The sequence below is a fragment of the Rhinoraja longicauda genome, chromosome 13 (genome assembly GCF_053455715.1).
Source record: "Rhinoraja longicauda isolate Sanriku21f chromosome 13, sRhiLon1.1, whole genome shotgun sequence".
Taxonomy (NCBI): Eukaryota; Metazoa; Chordata; class Chondrichthyes; order Rajiformes; family Arhynchobatidae; genus Rhinoraja; species Rhinoraja longicauda.
The window spans coordinates 41042614-41065027 of record NC_135965.1 but is presented as its reverse complement, the minus strand read 5'-3'; the positions used below and the strand labels follow the sequence as shown (position 1 = coordinate 41065027).

Below are 22414 nucleotides of genomic sequence, written 5' to 3'. Positions count from 1 at the left end.
CAGTGACCTTTCCTTTCAAAGTGATTCATTTACATTTTTTAGAAGCACTTTCAAGATCTAGTCTTTGATGCATTGTCACTAGGAAGAGCCACACTTGTTTAATCTGCTGCCATCTGACAGAAATATTAAACTAGTCCATCTTATTTCAACTCCACTGTAGTGGGTGCGGTCACCGCGGTAATCAGGCCAGACGCCAGGTGAGTAATCAATAACTTTAATAACTGTATTACCTGTAGTATCACACACCGCACTCAAGAAGAAAGGTGAGTCGACACACCCAAACCCTTTATAGTCCCAGACCACCTGACCCAAGGGGACTGACCCAGGAAGTGACCTAATCCCTCCCGTCCACTGAGTGCCGAGTGGAATGACCAAGGGAGTGGCCTAGCCCCCGGGTGCCGCCACAGGACCCCCCCCCAAGAACCGAAGGCACGAAACGGACAGGGGGACGGATGAAACGGCCAGCCTGTGTGCGCGCCACGGCGGGCGCAGGAAGCAGAACCACCCCGCCAGGGGAAGGCACCCGCGGGAACTTCGGGGGTAAGGGCCGGGACGCGGGACGACCCCGAGGGCGAGGCTGCGCCAGTAGCACCGGCTGGCTAATGTCCACATGCGCCGGCTTCAGCCGTGAAAGAGAGACCGTCTCAGGACGACCCCCCATGTCCAACACGAAGGTGGCAGAGCCCCGCTCAAGCACTTTGAACGGTCCCTCATAAGGCCGCTGAAGGGGTGGCCGGTGGGCATCCCGACGCAGGAACACAAAAGGACAGTCCTGCAGGGCGGAAGGGACATGTGCCGCCACACCACATTAATAAGAAAATGGGGTCACGGAATCATAATCATCAGGTCACAGAAAAAGCCACTCTGTCCATCGTGTCCATTCTGTCCCCTTTGAGTGTAAGCTTTTCAGTGCCATTTCCTGTCTTTTACTCCACATTCCTGAAAATTATTTTCCTTCAAGTACCTACTCTTCCGGAAGCTTCTGTTGAAGCGATTCCAACGCCATCAAGGGTGTCAGTCCAAATTCATAACTACTCTGTACAGAATTTGATTTCACAAGTTCACAAGTTATAGGAGTAGAATTAGGCCATTCGGCCCATCAAGTCTGCACCGCCATTCGATCATGGCTGATCTCTGCCCCCTAATCCTATTTTCCTGCCTTCTCCCCATAACCTTTGGCACCCGTTCTAATCAAGAATTTGTCTATCTCTGCCTTAAAAATATCCACTGACTTGGCCTACCCTCTGACTAAAGGAGTTCCTCCTCACCTCCTTTCTAAAAGAGTGCCATTTAATTCTGAGGCTATGACCTCTGGTCCTAGACTCTCCCGCCAGTGGAAACATCCTTTCCACATCCACTGTACCTATGCCTTTCATTATTCTGTAAGTTTCAATGAGGCCCCCTCTTAACCTTCTAAACTCCAGCGAGTCCAGGCCCAGTGCTGTCAAACGCTCATCATATGCTAACTCACTCATTCCTGGAAACATTCTTGCAAACCTCCTCTGGACCCTCTCCAAAGCCAGCACGTCCTTCCTCAGACATTTGCTCACAGTACTCCAAACGTGGCCTGACCAGCGCCTTGTAGAGCCTCAGCATTACATCCCTGTTTTTGTATTCCAGTCCTCTTGATTTCAATGCTAGCATTGAATTTGCCTTCCTTACGACCAATTCAACTTGCAAATTAACTGTTTGGGAGTCCTGCACCAGCACTCCCAAGTCCCTTTGCACCTCCGATTTCTGGATTCTTTCTCCATTTAGAATTTGACTCCGCTCTTGGATTCTCCTGCCATCCAGAACATCTGTCTGGTGTCCAGTTAGATGTATCTATGAGATCCCCTCTCAATCTTCGAAACTCAGGTGAATATAAGCGTAATTGACCCAATCTTTCTTCATGGATCAGAAATGTGTATGATGTTTCTTCACTCATCAAGTACTTGAGGAATCAACCTGGTGTACCTTCGCTGAACTACTTCCTCCAGCATAAACTTTGCTCCTTAGATAAACAGAACAAAACTCCACACAATATTCAAGGTATGGTCACACAAAAGCACCGTGCAAAATAAATCCTTGCCCCTGCACAGGTCCTTCACAGGTTGCGACAGGCTTCTGTTGCTGAGAACTGTCTGTATCCTGACTTCCGACAAAATATTTAAATATTCCAGGTTAACCAGGGAATTCCACTCAACCATTCAGAGATAGCCAGGTTCACATATTGCCATGAACTAAGTTCCAACATGGCAGAAGAAACCTGTTTCCTTGCAGCAGCCAGGAAATCCAGCCCGTCCCAAGTGCGTTAGCCCGCTTCATATCAATTGGCCATTGGTAATCTGTATGCAAATCCTCTCGTGATGAAAGCTATACCACCATAAGACAGAGGAGCAGAATTAGGCCATTTGGCCCATGGAGTCTGCTCCACTATTCCATCATGGCTGATCTGTTATTCCTTCTCAACGTCATTCTACTGCCTACTCCCCAATAACCTTTGACGCCATTATTAATCAAGAAGCTACCAATCCGTGCTTTAAAAACACACAATGAATTGGCCTCCACTGCCGCCTGTGACAATGAATTCCACAGATTTACTACCCTCTGGCTAAAGAAATCCCTTCTCATCTCCTTTTGAAATGTATGTCCTTTCATTGCGACGCGGTGCCATCTGGTCCTAAACTCTCCTACCACTGGAAATATCCTCATATTCGTTAGGTTTTAATGAGATCCCCCGCCCCATCCTTCTAAACCCCAGTGAGCACAGGCCCAGAGCCTTCAAATGGTCCTCATGCATCTCCAGTCTTAATTGATTGCTACACCTGCCTGCTGACATACAGCAAATGCAGCAGAATAAGATGCATGCTTTGTTGCATGACTCCCTTTCCCAATCTATCAACATTCAAATAACTCCCTAATATTTGCCACCAAAATGGATAACCTTACACCTATCCACGTTATATGCCATTCACAGGGTATCTGCTCATTTCCTCAGTGTGTCCAAATCAACCTGGTGCTTCTCTGCATTCTCCTGAGGGCTCACTCTTTCACCCAGCTTTGACTCGTCCATATTACATTTAATTTCGCCATCCAAATCATTACTATATTTCATGAATAGCTGGGGTGACAGCCAATGAATATCACTCAGGATCTAAAAAATCTTCTAATCATATCCAGTCTCGTCTTCAGTTATTGTACATAGTTCTATTCTTGCTCCCGATTTTTTGACATCTCTATTCCAATCTATCAGTTCAGTTTCATTTATTGTCACATGTCACAGGGAAAAGCTTGTTGTTGCGTGCTAACTAGTCAGCTGAAAGACAATACATGATTACCATCGATCCATTTGCAGTGCATAGATACATGATAAGGGAATAACGTTTAGTGCAAGGTAAAGCCAGCAAAGTCCGGTCAAGGATTGTCCGAGGGACATCAAAGAGGTAGATAGTAGTTCAGCACTGCTTTCTGGTTGTGGTCGGATTTAATTCCAGAGTTGCTAACTTTCAAATATCATAATATAGTGAAAGAATACACTGAAAAGTTCCCATTGTACCATTTAAAGAATTACACTGATGTACGTTAATTTTCTACTGCGGTTATTGTCCCTTATAGAAAAGTGCTACATAGGGACGAAACCCCAATGGTAACTATTGATGTGCCAAGGAACATTTGCAGTGAAATAGCAGATGGAGTAATCATGTTTGAAACCACTTTGGAATCATTGCTGGCTGATCACACAAAAAAAACAAAATATGTTGTTTTGAGCAACAGCTCTATAAGCCTATTCTTACTGTGTTATGTGGAGGTTGCTTGCTAACTATGTTGTGGATACTTATTGCCAGTCAGAGGAAGGGTCTCAACCTGAAACGCCGCCTATACATTGCCTCCATGGATGCTGACTGGCCATTGAGTTACTCCAGCACTTTGTGTTCTTTGCTCAAGACTTTAGCATCTGCAGTCTCTTGTGTAGTCAATGTGATGGTCAAAGCTGAAATGGTCATTATTATCTCGGGTGATGTTTGATTATAGATAAAGCATGGAATATAGAATCTCATAGCTATTGTATCCTAATGTAGCATGTAGTTCATCTATATCTGAAAAAAATAGTCATATATTACTATCAGTAATTAAAAAATAATAATTTGCTAATTGCAACGATTACAGTCTTCAGATAGAATTTGTTTTGTGAAATCCTTTTATTTTACATTTGATTAAGAAAGCAATATTTTTTGACTGCCAAATGATAAATTAAAGGGATGAATTAGGAGGAGAGAGGTAGATTTAGATTTAGATTTATGTTTTACGTTTAGAGATACAGCGCGGAAACAGGCCCTTCGGCCCACCGAGTCCGCGCCGCCCAGCGATCCCCGCACATTAACACTATCCTACACACACTAGGGACAATGTTTACATTTACCCAGTCAATTAACCTACATACCTGTACGTCTTTGGAGTGTGGGAGGAAACCGAAGATCTCAGAGAAAACCCACACAGGCCACGGGGAGAACGTACAAACTCCGTACAGACGGCGCCCGTAGTCAGGATCGAACCTGAGTCTCCGGCGCTGCATTCGCTGTAAGGCAGCAACTCTACCGCTGCGCCACCGTGCTGCCCGATAAGTTTTGCAAATGATTATCAATCTAGAATATTCAGGAATACCTGAACATTCAGCTAACACAAGTTGTACTAAACATTGGTGAGGCCGCATTTGGAGTATTTTGCTCAGTTTCGGTCACCCTGCTATAGGAAGGATGTTATTAAGTTGGGAAGAGTGCAGAGAAGGTATTTGCGAGGATGTTGCCAGCTGCCAGGATGTTGCGAGGATGTTGCCAGCTGAGGGCCTGAGCTGTGTGGAGAGGATGGGCAATCTAAGACTATATTCCTTGGAGCGCAGGAGGATGAGGAATTAATTTATAGAGGTGTATAAGATAATGAGGGGAATACATAGGGTGGATGCACAGAGTATTTTATCCAGAGTGGAGGAATCAATACTGGAGAATATAGGTTTAAGGTGAGAGGGAAAAAATGTAATAGGAACCAGAGAGGCAACTTTTGATGTGTGAAGGAACATTTGCAGTGAAATAACAGACGGAGTAATCCTTCGGTGGGCTTATAGAACGAGCTGCCAGAGGAGGTAATTGAGGTGGGAACTAAAACAACATTTAAAAGACATGCAGGTGCAGCAGGCAGTGAAGAAAGCGAATGGTATGTTGGCATTCATTGCGAGGGGATTTGAGTATAGGAGCAGGGAGGTTCTGCTGCAGTTGTACAGGGCATTGGTGAGACCACACCTGGAGTATTGCGTACAGTTTTGGTCTCCTAATCTGAGGAAATACATTCTTGCCATAGAGGGAGTACAGAGAAGGTTCGCCAGATTGATTCCTGGGATGGCAGGACTTTCATATGAAGAAAGACTGGATAGACTCGGCTTGTACTCGCTGGAATTTAGAAGATTGAGGGGGGATCTTATAGAAACACACAATTCTTAAGGGGTTGGACAGGCTAGATGCAGGAAGATTGTTCCCAATGTTGGGGAAGTCCAGAACAAGGGGTCACAATTTAAGGATAAGGGGGAAGTCTTTTAGGACCGAGATGAGAACGTTTTTTTTCACACAGAGAGTGGTGAATCTGTGGAATTCTCTGCCACAGAAGGTAGTTGAGGCCAGTTCATTGGCTATATTTAAGAGGGAGTTAGATGAGGCCCTTGTGGCTAAAGGGATCAGGGGGTATGGAGAGAAGGCAGGTACGGGATACTGAGTTGGATGATCAGCCATGATCATATTGAATGGCGGTGCAGGCTCGAAGGGCCGAATGGCCTACTCCTGCACCTATTTTCTATGTTTCTATGTTTCTATTTGCGCAGCTATGTGGACAGGCAATGTTTAGAGGTATACGGGCCAAAAGCAGGCAGGTAGGACTAGTGTGTATGGGGCATTTTGGGCAGCATGGGCAAGTTGGGCTGAAAAGCCTGTTTCCATGTTGTGTGACTCTGTGGCTCTAATAGTTTATCAAAGCTCTATCATGTTACCATTTGCCTGGCAGCGCATATCTGGAGATCTGCTGAGAGGAGTTCAAAGTTTCAGAGATTTTGCAAAGAGAACAATTGACTGACGCAGACAGGAGTCAGCAGGGAAACAAAACAGTACGGCTGCAACTGTTTTCTGTAACAGAAGCATCTGCCCTTAATGACTCATTGAATGGAGATTTATATCCAGGCAGATGGTCTGACAATCCTGTGGAGATGTTAGTTTGAAAGAAATACTTGTCAGTTCACCATTCTTAAAGTCTTCAGGCAGTCAAAACATCATCATAATAATCATGTTTGCTCATTTAACTGTTAGGAACATGCAAATGGTGATTAACTAATTAGCTGCCTGTTTTACACCAAACATTACTGTATCACCCCTATTAAAGAATATTCAGATGATGCAGAATATAAGTTTATATGTTCATAAGTTTATATGTTCATAAGTCATAGCAGCATAATTTGGCCCATCGAGTCTATTCCACCATACAATCATTGCTGATCTATCTTTCCTTCTCAACCCCACTGTCCTGCTTTCTCCCCGTAACATTTGACACCCTTACTAGGTTGAAGAAGGATCTCGTCCCGAAAAGTCACCTATTCCTATTCTCCAGAGATGCTGCCAGTCCTGCTGAGTTGCTCCAGCAATCTTTGGTGTAAACCAGCATCTGTAGTTTCATCCTACATACATACTAAGCTACTGTACTGCTTAAATGGCTTGGATGCAGTGTGGGAATACAAATCAATTAAAACTGTCCAGATTAGAGTGCAGTCAAATTAGTAACTGAAACAAAAACAAAAAATGCTGGAAATATTCAATAGGTCAGACAACATTTCTGGGGAGAGAAGGGGGAGAGAAGGGGGAGAGAAGGGGGAGAGAAGGGGGAGAGAAGGGGGGGAGAAGGGGGGGAGAAGGGGGGGAGAAGGGGGGGAGAAGGGGGGAGAAGGGGGGAGAAGGGGGGGAGAAGGGGGGGAGAAGGGGGGGAGAAGGGGGGAGAAGGGGGGGAGAAGGGGGGGAGAAGGGGGGGAGAAGGGGGGGAGAAGGGGGGGGAGAAGGGGGGGAGAAGGGGGGGGAGAAGGGGGGGGAGAAGGGGGGGAGAAGGGGGGGGAGAAGGGGGGGGAGAAGGGGGGGAGAAGGGGGGGAGAAGGGGGGGAGAAGGGGGGGAGAAGGGGGGGAGAAGGGGGGGAGAGATAGGCAATGTTTCAGCTCTGGCTACAGCCATTTAAATACTGGATTTCAAGATTATGTGTGCACAGCTGGGAATTTCCCAATTCCATTAAGGGATCAATGCAGTTCCCTACCATGAAGCAGACTGCCAGGCCAATTTTCAACAGCATTGCATGTCTGTCTGACTTAGAAACCACTACATTTTAAATTGATTTAACTCCAAATATTCTACACATGGCAGAAAGCAGTCTAAGTCTTAAAGATATCCCACTTCAACATCTCTCATAATGAGGGTTGACACTAATTGATTATTAGATAACAAGCAGTTGCACCTTGAGACCAAACCAGATGGTCTGCAGGATCCAGGAACTCCTTGTTGGCAAAGAGCAAAATGTACTCTCTGGGCAACATTACAAATTGTGCCTTCAATAATACAACACATTCCAAGCTGCATTTCAGTACCATTATCAAATAATAGACAATAGACAATAGACAATAGGTGCAGGAGTAGGCCATTCGGCCCTTCGAGCCTGCACCGCCATTCAATGTGATCATGGCTGATCATTCTCAATCAGTACCCCGTTCCTGCTTTCTCCCCATACCCCCTGACTCCGCTATCCTTAAGAGCTCTATCTAGCTCTCTCTTGAACGTATTCAGAGAATTGGCCTCCACTGCCCTCTGAGGCAGAGAATTCCACAGATTCACAACTCTCTGACTAAAAACGTTTTTCCTCATCTCTGTTCTAAATGGCCTACCCCTTATTCTTAAACTGTGGCCCCTGGTTCTGGACTCCCCCAACATTGGGAACATGTTTCCTGCCTCTAACATGTCCAACCCCTTAATAATCTTATACGTTTCGATAAGATCCCCTCTCATCCTTCTAAATTCCAGTGTATACAAGCCTAGTCGCTCCAGTCTTTCAACATATGACAGTCCCGCCATTCCGGGAATTAACCTAGTAAACCTACGCTGCACGCCCTCAATAGCAAGAATATCCTTCATCACATTTGGAGACCAAAACTGCACACAGTACTCCAGGTGCGGTCTCACTAGGGCCCTGTACAACTGCAGAAGGACAGAAAACGAGATTTGACGCCAAGTCACACGTGCTTAGCTACAGCATTAGTCACTGATTTAAATAAAACCCATCCTGCCTGCGGGTGCTGTCTGTACGGAGTTTGTACGTTGCCCCCTTGAACACATGGGTTTTCTCCAAGATCGTCAGTTTCCTCCCACACTCCAAAGACGTACAGGTTTGTAGGTTTACGAAGGGGGAAATCATGCTTGACTAATCTTCTGGAATTTTTTGAGGATGTAAATAGGAAAATGGACAAGGGAGAGCCAGTGGATGTAGTGCACCTGGACATTCAGAAAGCCTTCGATAAGGTCCCACGTAGGAGATTAGTGGGCAAAATTAGAGCACATGGCATTGGGGGTAGGGTACTGACATGGATAGAAAATTGGTTGGCTGACAAAGAGTGGGGATAAATGGGTCCCTTTCAGAATGGCAGGCAGTGACTAGTGGGGTACCGCAAGGCTCGGTGCTGGGACCGCAGATATTTACAATATACATTAATGACTTAAATGAAGAGATTAAAAGTAACATTAGGAAATTTGCAGATGACACAAAGCTGGGTTGCAGTGTGAAGTGTGAGGAGGATGCTATGAGGATGTAGGGTGACTTGGATAGGTTGTGTGAGTGGGCAGATGCATGGCAGATGCAGTTTAATGTGGATAAATGTAAGGCTATCCAGTTTGGTGGTAAGAACAGGAAGGCAGATTATTATCTGAATGGTGTCAAGTTAGGAAAAGGGGAAGTACAACGAGATCTGGGTGTCCTAGATCATCAGTCACTGAAAGTAAACATACAGGTACAGCAGACAGTGAAGAAAGCTAATTGAATGTTGGCCTTCATAACAAGAGGAGTTGAGTATTAGAGCAAAGAGGTCCTTCTGCAGTTGTACAGGGCCCTAGTGAAACCACACCTAGAGTAATGTGTGCAGTTTTGGTCTCCAAATTTGAGGAAGGACATTCTTGCTATTGAGGGAGTGCAGCATAGGTTCACGCGGTTAATTCCCAGAATGGCAGGACTGTCGTATGTTGAAAGACTGGAGCGACTAGGCTTGTATACACTGGAATTTAGAAGGATGAGAGGGGATCTTATTGAAACATATAAGATTATTAAGGGATTGGACATGATAGAGGCAGGAAAGATGTTCCCGATATTGGGGGAGTCCCGAACCAGGGGCCACAGTTTAAGAATAAGGGGTAGGCCATTTAGAACAGAGATGAAGAAAAACGTTTTCACTCAGAGTTGTGAAGCTGTGGAACTCTCTGCCTCAGAAGGCAGTGGAGGCCAATTCCTTGGATGCTTTCAAGAGAGAGTTAGATATAGCTCTTAATGATAGCAGAGTCAAGGGATAAGGGGAGAAGGCAGGAACAGGGTACTGATTGTGGATGATCAGCCATGTTCACGGAGAATGGCGGTGCTGGCTCGAAGGGCCAAATGGCCTACTCCTGCACCTATTGTCTATTGTCTATTGTTAATGGATTTGGTATAAATGTAAATTGTCCCTAGTGTGTGTAGGATAGTGTTAATGTGCGGGGATCGCTGGTCAGTGCAGACTTGATGGGCCAAAGGGCCTGTTTTCACGCCGTATAAACTCTAAACTCTAAACATGTAACAAGTGCACATTGATAATTTCTTATAATTTTTACTATTTTCTGAGATACAATCTTTGACCTGTGATTTGTGATACTTGTTCAGTTGAATAACTGTTTTTAAACTGAGTAAGTTAGACAAATTTCTTAGAAACATAGACAGCTCCCACCGCCCACCATATTTACAGTCTGAAGAAGGGTTCTGACCCGAAATGTCCCCTTTTCCTTCTCTCCCGAGTTGCTGCCTGACCCGTTAAGTTACTCCAGCACCGTGTGTCTATCTTAAGTTAGACAAACTTGAACGTAGATCAATTCTATCCAGTTTGAAGAAAGTTTAGAAAGAAAAGTATAGGACATTAACAATTTCTGTTGTATGCGATTCAAGTTAGGTTGTCCTCTATTTAAAGAGAAACATAGAACTTCCTCAATGCCTGCTTAGAAGAAGTTCTTCTTCTCTCTTCAACAAGAAGCCACAGTTTTGTGAGATTCCCTCTGTGATTCTTGCTGCTATCCTGCTTTTTGGCCATGTTCCGACTCAAAATCTGAAGGAAAGGTTCTGGCCCAAAACCGTGGCGTTTATTCCCTCCACAGATGCTGCCTGATCCGCTGCGTTACTCCAGCACTATGTGCTTTGCGCAAGATTCCAGCATCTGCAGTTCCTTGTGCCTACATAAAAGCATTGATGCTCACAATACAGAAGGAGGTCAGTGACAACCATTTGCAGCAACAATGTAAAGCTGAGGCTACTGACTACTGCCTCTGATCCTTCACATTCTGTCAGATCCGTCTACGTCTCTTGGGTCTGTTGTGGGCAAGCATTCCATGGTCTAATGGAACTTGACGTAAATCTATTTCCCCTAACTCTCTCCACACTTGATTACAAATTTAAATTGATGACACCTGAACATGCCTGTTTATTTGTGTGAGCAGTCCGGCCCTCATTCGGTGCTGTTGCTTGTACTTTCACCCAACCTCTTCCGAACATGTCACGCAGCTGAATATTTTGCATGCAAGTGTGTAATAATTTGATTTTTATCCTTTTTGCTAAACATTTTACGCCCAGGCTAAGTTCAACCTATTTTCTTCTTTTACCCACTGGAATAATCTGGCGATCACAGCTTAAGGGACACCAGTGTAATTAATGATGCATTTTACACTGAGTGGCAATTATGATTTTGCAATCCGTTTTTGTTTTTGTCTTTGGTGACAATGAATGTAGAAAGGCAGCTTCTAGAAGACAGCACCAATCCCAGACTGATGTGAAATATATTAAGAAAACAAATTAGCTCAATGCCATTGCCTACTTCAATAAACACAATCATTTTCCCTGCTAGTTTAACCAGAAGATTCAGCGGCTATCTAAGTTTTGAAGATGGAAGCTAAAAGCCTAGATTATCATTTTCCACAGTTTTATGTGCTTTGCTGTAGCAAATTAACAAACCTGGATTGCATTGATGCTGATAAATATACATCCACAGGTTAGTATGGTTAGCGGTGTCAGAGGTGTCAGAGGTTATGATAAGTACAGGTGTCAGAGCTTATGGGGAGAAGGCAGGAGAATGGGGTTAGGAGGGAGAGATAGATCAGCCATGATTGAATGGCGGAGTAGACTTGATGGGCTGAATGGCCTAATTCTACTCCTATTCCTTATGACCTTATGATCCACATACTAGAAACATAGAAACATAGAAAATAGGTGCAGGAGTAGGCCATTCGGCCCTTCGAGCCAGCATCGCCATTCAATGTGATCATGTCCAAAACCAGTATCCCGTCCCTGCTTTTTCCCCATATCCCTTGATTCTGTTAGCCCTAAGAGCTAAATCTAACTCTCTCTTGAAAAACATCCAGTGAATTGGCCTCCACTGCCTTCTGTGGCAGAGAATTTCATGTTCTCACTGTGCAATGTATGTATGACATGAACATGTTAAGAAGACTCTAGGCATGTACAGTAATGTCAAAAGGTATCAATGCTCTAATGATGACCATTGCATGACATTCTACTGAAGTGATTTTTATCCTCTTGCTAAACATCTTACGTCCAGGCTACGTTCCACCTATTGCAAGTGAAGTCTGTGAGCATTGTGGGCCTTCAGTACTGAGCCAGCCAGCTCTTAATCAAATGGTTGACAACTCACATCAAACTCAGAGGCTAACGCAATCTGGATTATCACATGAGTGTCTACACCCCTTCTAATAGGTTCCTATTTTAACCCCATTCATTGTTACTGAACACTGTATTGTATAATCTACTGTATAACTGTACCTTGTAGCGACCATAGAGAATGGTCCAGGTCGTCGAACCCTCGGATTGGCCAGCGAGGTCACGTGGGAACGCGACCATGGGGATTGGTCCAGGAAACGACATCGCTGATTGGCCAGCGATGTCAGGTGCGCGTTTGGCGCCCGTTTTAGCCAGTTCGGCGAAGTCTTCAAGGAAGACAGTAAGTTTATATTGGTTGTCCTGTAACTTGTTGTTTTGACTCTGTATTCGTGTATTGCGGCTGCAATAAACTTCGTCTACAACTAGCAAGTTTCGGACTCGCCATATTGGTGACCCCGAACGTGATCTGGACGATCACCAACTGAGCAGGAACCCGACGCCTCGTTGACGATGACCGAGCAGGGCACACCGGAGTCAAGCGCGGCAGACGTTCATCTTCCGTTATTTTGGACGTACGCACCGCAAGCTTGGTTTATCCACGCCGAGGCCCAATTCCACATAAAGAAGGTGTCGGACGATTCCACGAAGTACTTCTACCTCGTCAGCGCTCTATCGCCGGACACAACCAAGCGCGTGATGCGGTTTATCATAAATTCACCTGCGGAAGACAAGTATGTAACCATGAAGAAGGCATTACTGCGAACCTTCGGGTTAAATAAGCATGGTGGTGCGGCAAAACTTCTGCACCTACCGGAGCTTGGAGACCAACTGCCTTCCGTCCGCATGGCCGAAATGATGGTGCTAGCCGGTGAGCATACGGATTGCCCGATGTTTGAACAGGCATTCCGCGAGAAACTTCCCGAGGATGTCCGACTGCTGCTTACGGATTGTTCTTTTAAGGACCCCGAAGCATATGCAGCGAAAGCGGACGCGCTCATAGCGGGAAAAAACAAGGCAAGTGATTCAATCAACAAAGTCTCGACATCGGTGACCACGCCACAGCGACGGCAAGATGGCGCCACGTCTCCCGCCAATTCTCCGAAAGCCCGCCAAAAAGATCCGCACAAGCGCGGCTGGTGCTATTATCACCTACGATGGGGTAACGAATCCCGCAACTGTCGTTTGCCTTGTACCTTCGCGGGAAATGCCTCGGCCGATCGTACATAGGGGCAGTTACGATTGGCCAGAACCGGCGCCTCTATGTCCATGATCGATTCACGGACACAGAATTTTTGGTAGACACGGGAGCCATCGTCAGCATAGTGCCGCCGACCGACCTCGAAACCAGATCGGGTAAGACAGGTCCCACCCTCATCGCGGTTAATGGCAGCCCAATTCGCACTTTCGGTACACGGAAGATGTCCCTTGTGTTAGGCCTCCGCACGTACGAATGGCCATTCATCATAGCCGACGTCAAACAAGCGATCCTGGGCGCAGATTTTCTCTGGGCTTTTTCACTGGTTCCTGATGTCCGCGGTAACGACCTCCGAACCGCTGCTGAAGACGAGCACGTCGCTCCGGCAATCGCCTCCTCGCCCAGCCCTACTGTCCAGGCCGTCGTCGCGGCCACCGACTCGTATGCTGCGATTCTGGCAGAGTTCCCAGAGCTGCTCGTCCAACGTTTTGACGCACCTTCAGCTAAGCACGGTGTGGTCCATCACATCCGCACCGAAGGCCCTCCCGTTTTCGCTCGGGCCAGGAGACTACCACCAGACAAACTGGTGGTGGCACGGGCGGAGTTCAGGATGATGGAGGAAATGGGTATTGTTCGTCAGTCTGACAGCCCGTGTTCCTCGCCGTTACACATGGTCTCCAAGGCATCTGGGGGGTGGAGGCCATGTGGCGATTATTGGCGTCTCAATGCTGTCACCACGGCTGATCGCTACCCCATACCGCACCTACAGGACTTTTCATCTGGACTGGAAGGAGCGGTGGTGTTTTCCAAAATCGATTTGGTGCGACCGGAGGACATACAAAAAAATGCAACTATTACTCCGTTCGGGTTGTTTGAATGGTTGCGTATGCCTTTCGGTTTAAAGAACGCGGCACAGGCTTTCCAGCGACTGATGGACCGCGTGGGTAGGGGTTTACCCTTTGTGTTTATTTATTTAGACGACATCCTGGTAGCCAGCCCCTCAGTGCAAGAACACCAGGCCCATTTGCGGACCGTGTTCCAGCGGCTCCAAGACCACGGGCTCATTATTCAACCCTCCAAATGTCAATTCGGCCTGCCTGCTCTCGATTTTCTAGGACACAGAATTACCCCTGCCGGCGCTGTCCCTTTGCCAGAGAAGGTGGAGGCTATCCGGGCTTTCCCCAGGCCCACAACAGTAAAAGGGCTGCAGGAGTTCGTAGGCATGGTTAATTTCTACCATAGATTCGTTCCGGCAGCGGCGCGAGTCCTGCGCCCGCTTTTCCAATGCCTTGCAGGTAATCCGGTAGAGTTGTTGTGGTCCCCGACTGCAGAGTCGGCTTTTACGGCAGCTAAGGCAGCCTTGGCAGACGCCACCATGTTGGTCCATCCGAGCCCCTCCGCCCCCACGGCCCTGACGGTTGACGCCTCTGACGTGGCGGTGGGTGGGGTTCTGGAGCAGCAGGTTGGTGGCCGTTGGCAGCCTTTAGCGTTTTTCAGCCGGCAACTAAATTCGGCCGAGCTGAAATATAGCGCATTTGACCGAGAGCTTCTAGCTCTCCATTTAGCTGTCCGTCATTTCAGGTATTTCCTCGAGGGCCGCCCATTTGTGGCATTTACGGACCACAAGCCATTAACATTTGCTTTTTTGAAATTGTCTGACCCATGGTCGGCCCGCCAGCAGCGGCACCTGACTGCTATCTCCGAATTTACCACAGATGTCCGTCATATCGCGGGTAAGCTGAATGCCGTTGCTGACGCCCTGTCTAGACCTGCTTTTCCCCCTATTTCGGCGGTGGACTGCGAGGTGGATCCCCAGGAGCTCGCGGAGGCACAGCTCCTGGCGGATACCGTTTCGACGTACCAGTCCACCACTTCGGGATTGAAGTTGGCCCAGGTAGCTTGTGGGTCGGAGGGCACGAAAGTCTGGTGCGATGTTTCTCTTCCTCGCCCCAGGCCGGTAGTACCGCCCTCCCTTCAGCGCCGGGTTTTCGATGCCATTCATGGGCTGGCGCACCCGTCCATCCGCTCCACCTCTGCCTTGGTGGCAGCGAGGTTTGTCTGGCATGGCCTGCGGAAACAGGTAGCGGGGTGGGCACGTTCCTGCGTGCCCTGTCATACCGCTAAGGTCCAGCGCCACGTCCAGCCCCCCGTACAGGATTTCGAAGTCCCGGCTTTTCGTTTTTTCCACATCCACGTGGATTTGGTCGGGCCTTTGCCTTCCTCCCGGGGCTACACCCACCTCCTCACGGTGGTGGATCGGTTCACCCGGTGGCCAGAGGCTTTCCCATTGTTTGATATATCGTCAGCGTCTTGTGCTAGGACTTTGGCCCTTCATTGGGTAGCTCGTTTCGGGGTCCCGGCAGTTATTACAACTGACAGAGGACCACAGTTCACTTCGTCCCTCTGGGCCGCGCTGGCGGAACTGTACGGGTCCAAATTACAACCCACAACTGCATATCACCCCCAGGCAAATGGACTCGTAGAAAGGTTCCACCGCCAACTTAAGGCGTCCCTCAGTGCAAGGCTTGAAGGCCCGGACTGGGTAGACCAACTCCCTTGGGTTCTTTTGGGCATCCGGACGGCTCCTAAGCCAGATCTCGGTGCGTCGTCCGCAGAGCTGGTATATGGCTCGACCCTTCGAGTACCTGGAGATCTGTTTCCGGACACTTCAGCCCTGCTCCCTACGGTCCCATCAGCGTTAGCAGCTCTCCGGGAACGGGTGGGCTCCCTGGCTCCAGTGCCGACTTCACGTCATGGGTGTCCCATGGTACATGAACCGTCTTCCCTGAAGGACTGTGAGTTTGTTTTTTTGCGTAAAGATGCCCATCGCGCCCCGTTGCAGAGGGTCTATCAAGGGCCGTTCCGGGTTTTACGTAAGGGAACGGCTACTTTCACCTTAGACATGGGCGGCAAGAGTGAACTCGTCTCGGTGTCCCGGCTCAAACCTGCCCATTTGGACCCGGATCAACCAGTCCTGGTCGGTCAAACCCCTAGAAGAGGCCGACCTCCGTTAGTTCCGCCCAGTCCACAAACCCCCGTTCCGACAGTTCCTCCGGGACCCCCAGTTTCGGTAGTTCCCCTAGGACCCCCCGTTTCGGCAGTTCCTCCAGGACCCCCCGTTCCGGTAGTTCCTCCAGAACCTCCCGTTCCGGCTGTTCCACCAAGTCCGGAACCTCCGGCTCCTGTGGTTCAGGCTGTCCCTCTCCGTACTCGTTATGGTCGCGAAATCCGGCTCCCTGCTAGGTTCCGCACCTCGGGTTCTGGGGGGGGTCATGTAGCGACCATAGAGAATGGTCCAGGTCGTCGAACCCTCGGATTGGCCAGCGAGGTCACGTGGGAACGCGACCATGGGGATTGGTCCAGGAAACGACATCGCTGATTGGCCAGCGATGTCAGGTGCGCGTTTGGCGCCCGTTTTAGCCAGTTCGGCGAAGTCTTCAAGGAAGACAGTAAGTTTATATTGGTTGTCCTGTAACTTGTTGTTTTGACTCTGTATTCGTGTATTGCGGCTGCAATAAACTTCGTCTACAACTAGCAAGTTTCGGACTCGCCATAACCTACTGATTTTCTTGGATCCACTATTTATTTCCCCAACTCTTCCCACCTCTAATTTCCTCCTTGTCTCACACTCAATCATCACACTCAAAGCCCAACATACCCTCTCCTCCCAAATATTTCGGCCCTGTCTGCAAAGAGCCACAATGCTTCCTCCCCTGCCTGGTTATCTTCTCTCGGTCCTCACTCATTCCCAACACTCTTCCTCTGTGAACATCTGTTCTTCCCAGCTGTTATCAGGCAAATGAATTGATCCCTGGGATGGCAGGACTTTCATATGAAGAAAGACTGGATAGACTAGGCTTATACTCGCTGGAATTTAGAAGACTGAGGGGGGATCTTATTGAAACATATAAAATTCTTAAGGGGTTGGAGAGGCTAGATGCGGGAAGATTGTTCCCGATGTTGGGGAAGTCCAGAACCAGGGGTCACAGTTTAAGGATAAGGGGGAAGTCTTTTAGGACCGAGATGAGAAAACATTTCTTCACACAGAGAGTGGTGAGTCTGTGGAATTCTCTGCCACAGAAGGTAGTTGAGGCCAGTTCATTGGCTATATTTAAGAGGGAGTTAGATGTGGCCCTTGTGGCTAAAGGGATCAGGGGGTATGGAGAGAAGGCAGGTACAGGTTACTGAGCTGGATGATCAGCCATGATCATATTGAATGGCGGTGCAGGCTCGAAGGGCCGAATGGCCTACTCCTGCACCTATTTTCTATGTTTCTATGTTTCTATGAAGCATCCTACAGCAACCAGGGGGCAGTCTGGAACAACTATCTGTCTCATCGGGGACCGCCGGCCTATCTTTAATCAGACTTTACTGGCTTACCTTGCACTAAACGTTATTCCCTTATCATGTATCTGTACACTGTGGATGGCTCGATTGTAATCATGTATTGTCTTTCCTCTGGCTGGTTAGCACACAACAGAAGCTTTGTGTACAAGTACAATAAACTGAACTGAACTGAACTGAATTGAACTGAACTGAACCCAAAGGTGGCTGGTAGTGAAAGAGAGGCCTCCTGTACACAGTTGTGCTTGCAAGGCCAATTCTACTTCCAATGGTGCCCTACAGAGTGGGCGTCAAGTGGAACAGAATCTATGCTTGATGCGGTGCTCTCCGCATTCACAGAGCCTGTGAAAGAAAATAACTGCAGATGTTGGTACAAATCGAAGGTATTTATTCACAAAATGCTGGAGTAACTCAGCAGGTCAGGCAGCATCTCGGGAGAGAAGGAATGGGTGACGTTTCGGGTCGAGACCCTTCTTCAGACTGATGTCAGGGTGGTGGGACAAAGGAAAAATATAGGTGGAGACAGGAAGACAGTGGGAGAACTGGGAAGGGGGAGGGGAAGAGAGGGACAGAGGAACTATCTAAAGTTGGAGAAATCAATGTTCATACCGCTGGGCTGCAAGCTGCCCAGGCGAAATGTGAGGTGCTGTACCTCCAATTTCCGGTGGGCCTCACAATGGCACTGGAGGAGGCCCATGACAAAAAGGTCAGACTGGGAATGGGAGGGGGAGTTGAAGTGCTCAGCCACCGGGAGATCAGGTTGGTTAAGGCGGACTGAGCGAAGGTGTTGAGCGAAGCGATCGCCGAGCCTGCGTTTGGTTTCGCCGATGTAAAGAAGTTGACATCTAGAGCAGCGGGCACAGAGCCTGTGATGTACACACAGGAGCATCTGGCATTTGAGCAGGACGGTAGAAGGTGGTTTATTCGATTTTACATCAATCAGATTAATGCTCCTGTGTTTTAATCTGGAGATAGAAATGAGATAGACTAGCCAAAGGCAGCTTGTTAAGTGCTCCTCATTGAACAAGTCACATTCAATGTAAACATCATTCTCACCGCATCAAATAATGAAACTTGAACCCCAGTCTAATATTTTCAATTTCATTACTGCTCTGATACTATTTACCATTGCTTTTAAATATATGGAAATTATTATAATCAGCAGCAGGTTTGGCAGGGCCGTCTTAGCGCATGGGCCTGATGGGCACTTGCCCGGGGGCCCACGAGCATAGGGGCCCCATGCTGATCTGTGTATGTTAAGTGACTTGCAATAAATAAATACTACTTTAAAAATGTAGGTTCAATAAGTGCTTTTTTTTTTGCAACATTTTCGGTCCCTAAGTGCTTCTCACAGCGATCTGTAAGTGCTTTTCGCAACAATGTAGCACCCTAAGTCCATCGCTAAGTGCTTTTCGGTAAGTGCTTTTCGCCGGCACGACAGGGGGGGGGCTGGTAGGGAAAGGGGGGTGGGGGAGAGTAACGGTAGGGGCCCCAGTACACTGCTTTGCCCGGGGGCCCATAATGCTGTAAAAACGGCCCTGAGGTTAGGTGTTGGAAATTTCCAATCAATTCTGGGAAGGATAATAGTGAAAGAAATGTCAGAGTAAGTGAATTTCCGGAAGCTAAAGGCACATATGTAGGGATGAGGTGATGCCTTCTGGAGGAAGGCATCACCGACGGAGCCCACGGCTGGGGCCTGGGTCGGTGTGATGGAGGTGTCCGGAGTGGACCCGGCGGCGTTAATGGAGAGGTCGGTGCAGCGGTCAATGATGGCCTCCACCGACGGACGAGGACGGATACGTGGAAGTGAGGACGCCGCTGTCAGGAGAAGGGACAAAGGAGGACCCAGCGTGAGGGGACCACCAGGGGGATGGGGGGAATAACAAAGGGGGAAATGGCACGGGGCGGGGGGGGGGGGGATTTGTAACTTTGTCAGTGCCCTTTATGGCTGACTATTTGCATACCTTGTGTATGCAAGCAAAGAATTTCACTGTGACTTGTTTCACTGTGACAATAAAGTATTCAATTCAATTCAATTCAAATCGGACAGGACCTTTGAGGATTATGCAGAAAGCAGGAAAGAGCTCAAGTAGGGAATTAGGAAGGGGAGAAGGGGCCATAGAATGACATTTTTCAAATCTGATTAAAGAGAATTCCAAGGCTTGTTATACATGAAAAACAAGAGGGTTTCTATAAGGTGTGTTCAAGGATAAAGGAGAGAATTTCTGCTTGGAGTCAGAGATACTAAAAACAAGTAAGGGTGGTGCAGCGGCAGAGTTGCTGCCTTACAGCGCCAGAAACCCGGGTTCGATCCTGACTATGGGTGCTGTCTGAGCAGAGTTTGTACCTTCTCCCCGTGACTGCGTGGGTTTTCTCAGAGGTGCTCCAGTTTCCTCCCACATTCCAAAGATGTATAGGTTTGTAGGGTAATTTTCTTCAGTAAAAACAAACTTGTCAATCGTTCCTTGTGTGTAGGATAGTATATGGGGTGATCTCTGGTCGGCGCAGACTCGCTGGGCCGAAAGGCCTGTTTCTACTCTGTATCTCTAAAGTCCAAAGTCTAAAGGGCGGCACGGTGGCGCAGCGATAGAGTTGCTGCCTTACAGCGAATGCAGCGCCGGAGACTCAGGTTCGATCCTGACTACGGGCGCCGTCTGTACGGAGTTTGTACGTTCTCCCCGTGACCTGCGTGGGTTTTCTCCAAGATCTTCGGTTTCCTCCCACACTCCAAAGACGTACAGGTTTGTAGGTTAATTGGCTGGGCAAATGTAAAAATTGTCCCTAGTGGGTGTAGGATAGTGTTAGTGTGCGAGGATCGCTGGGCGGCGCGGACCCGGTGGGCCGAAGGGCCTGTTTCTGCGCTGTATCTCTAAATCTAAAGAATCTAAATCTAAAGTGAGGCAGCAGCTTTACCGTATGCACCACTGTGCCATCCTGATGTTAACAGCTCCCTAAATGTGAACCCCCATAAATGTGCATCAGGTCCATCAATGTGTAGATTGTTTTGACTGAATGCTGCCATCATAGTAATGGGACATGTGCATGAATTTCAGCCGTGACATTACTGGGCCAACCTAACATGGACTACCCATGCCCTAGAGATCCAGCATTTTCCACAGCTGTCCAATCTCACTCCCTGGGGTGTCATAAACATTTATTGTGACAAGTTATTAAACCTAAACCTGCTGGACATTTGTGTGTTTTTAAATCATGTCAAGCTCAGAGAATTTCACTGTATAATCAACTGAGCGTGATATATACTTCTTTCGAAAAGGCATTCAAGTCATGATCTGAAATCCTGCAGTGGCCAGTCATAGAATTGACGGCACGGTGGTGCAGCGGTAGAGTTGCTGCCTGACAGCGCCAGAGACCCACGTTCAATCCTGACCACAGGTGCTGTACAGAGTTTTTTAATACGTTTTTCCCATTTTAGTCAGCAGGGTAGTTAATCTGTGGAACTCATTGCCACATAGGGCTGTGGAGGCCCAGTCAGTGGATATTTTTAAGGCAGAGACAGACAAGTTCTTGATTAGAACGGTTGTCAAGGGTTATGGGGAGAAGGCTGGAAAATGGTATTAGGAGGCAGAGATCAGCCATGATTGAATGGCGGAGTAGACTCAATGGGCCGAATGGCCTAATTCTACTCCTAGAACTTGTGAACTTGTGAACCTGCTTGGGTTTTCTTCAAGATCTTCTGCTTCTTTCCACACTCCAAAGAACCTACAGGTTTGTAGGTTAATTGGCTTGGTATAAATGTAAACAGCCCCTGGTGCGTGTAGGATAGTGCTAGTGTGTGGGGATCGCTGGTCGGTGCGGACCCGGTGGGCCAAGAGGCCTGATTCCGTGCAGTATCGCTAAACTAAACTAAAAACATTTTTATTCAGCAAAGCACATATTCTCTGCCAAAAATGGTTAGGATTATTAACTATCTTTAACTCCCTTGCTGCTGCTCATTTAAAAAAATAAATATTCAATGGTCCATTGTCCATGAGGTGGGTAGCAGCTCATAATACACTTTCAACAAGCGAATGAAATCTAACAAGAGAATCCGACGGAGCAGCTATTTATTAAAGGCTTTCAGCAACTGCTGGTGGAAGCTATTTTTGGAATGCTTTGAGCATACAATATTAGAGAATGTGGATTCACCTCTATGCTGCAATTTCCTATATCATTGAGATGTGTGAGTGTCCTTCCAAGTTTCCATATACTGCCTCTACTATTTACTTGCCATCTCCCCACAATAGGCAAGATTAGCAGCAAACTATATAGACTTTTTCAAATACCACAATTCCTTCTTCTATCCGTGACGAGTATGGGAACCGTAATATAGTGTAGATGGACACAAAAAGCTGGAGTAACTCAACGGGTCAGCCAGCATCTCTGGAGAGAAGGAGTAGGTGCCATTTCGGGTCGAGACCCTTCTTCAGACTGTGAGTCAGGGGAGCGGGAACCGAGAGATATGAAAAGGCACATGGAACAAATTAATGAAAGATGTGCAAAAATTCAGATCAAAGCCAGCAACGATGATCAAGGAAAGGTGGAGCCCACAATGGTCTATTGTTGGCTGTGGGAAAGGTGATGGGGACAATACTACAATGTCGTGAATATGTTTTAAAATAAATGGAGAGATAGATATTAAAATAAGATGCAAGTATAAAAAGAAATAAAGCATGAAGATATCAATATATAATGTTGAATATTTATTCTTGTGGTGCCTTTCAAGATGCCACAAAAGGCTGAGGAGGCCAAGTCAATGGATATTATTAAGGTAGAGATAGGTAGATTCTTGATTAGTATGGGTGTCAGGGGTTATGGGGAGAAGGCAGGAGAATGGGGTTAGGAGTGAGAGATAGATCAGCCATGATTGAATTTCGCTTGGGCAGCTTACACCCCAGCAGTGTGAACATTGATTTCTCTAACTTTAGTTAGCTCCT

At 47.5% G+C, this 22414-nt stretch overlaps 1 protein-coding gene across 1 annotated transcript in view; it reads left to right on the top strand.

Moving 5' to 3' along the window:
- Positions 1 to 12194: 12194 nt before the first annotated feature.
- LOC144599087 (uncharacterized) overlaps positions 12195 to 22414 on the top strand; it is a 40476-nt gene continuing 30256 nt past the window's right edge. Inside the window, exons 1-2 of the mRNA XM_078409807.1 lie at positions 12195 to 12281; positions 12372 to 13100. Of these exons, the coding sequence (XP_078265933.1) occupies positions 12452 to 13100 (649 nt within the window). The 5' untranslated portion in view covers positions 12195 to 12281; positions 12372 to 12451. The remainder of the gene's footprint in view (positions 12282 to 12371; positions 13101 to 22414) is intronic.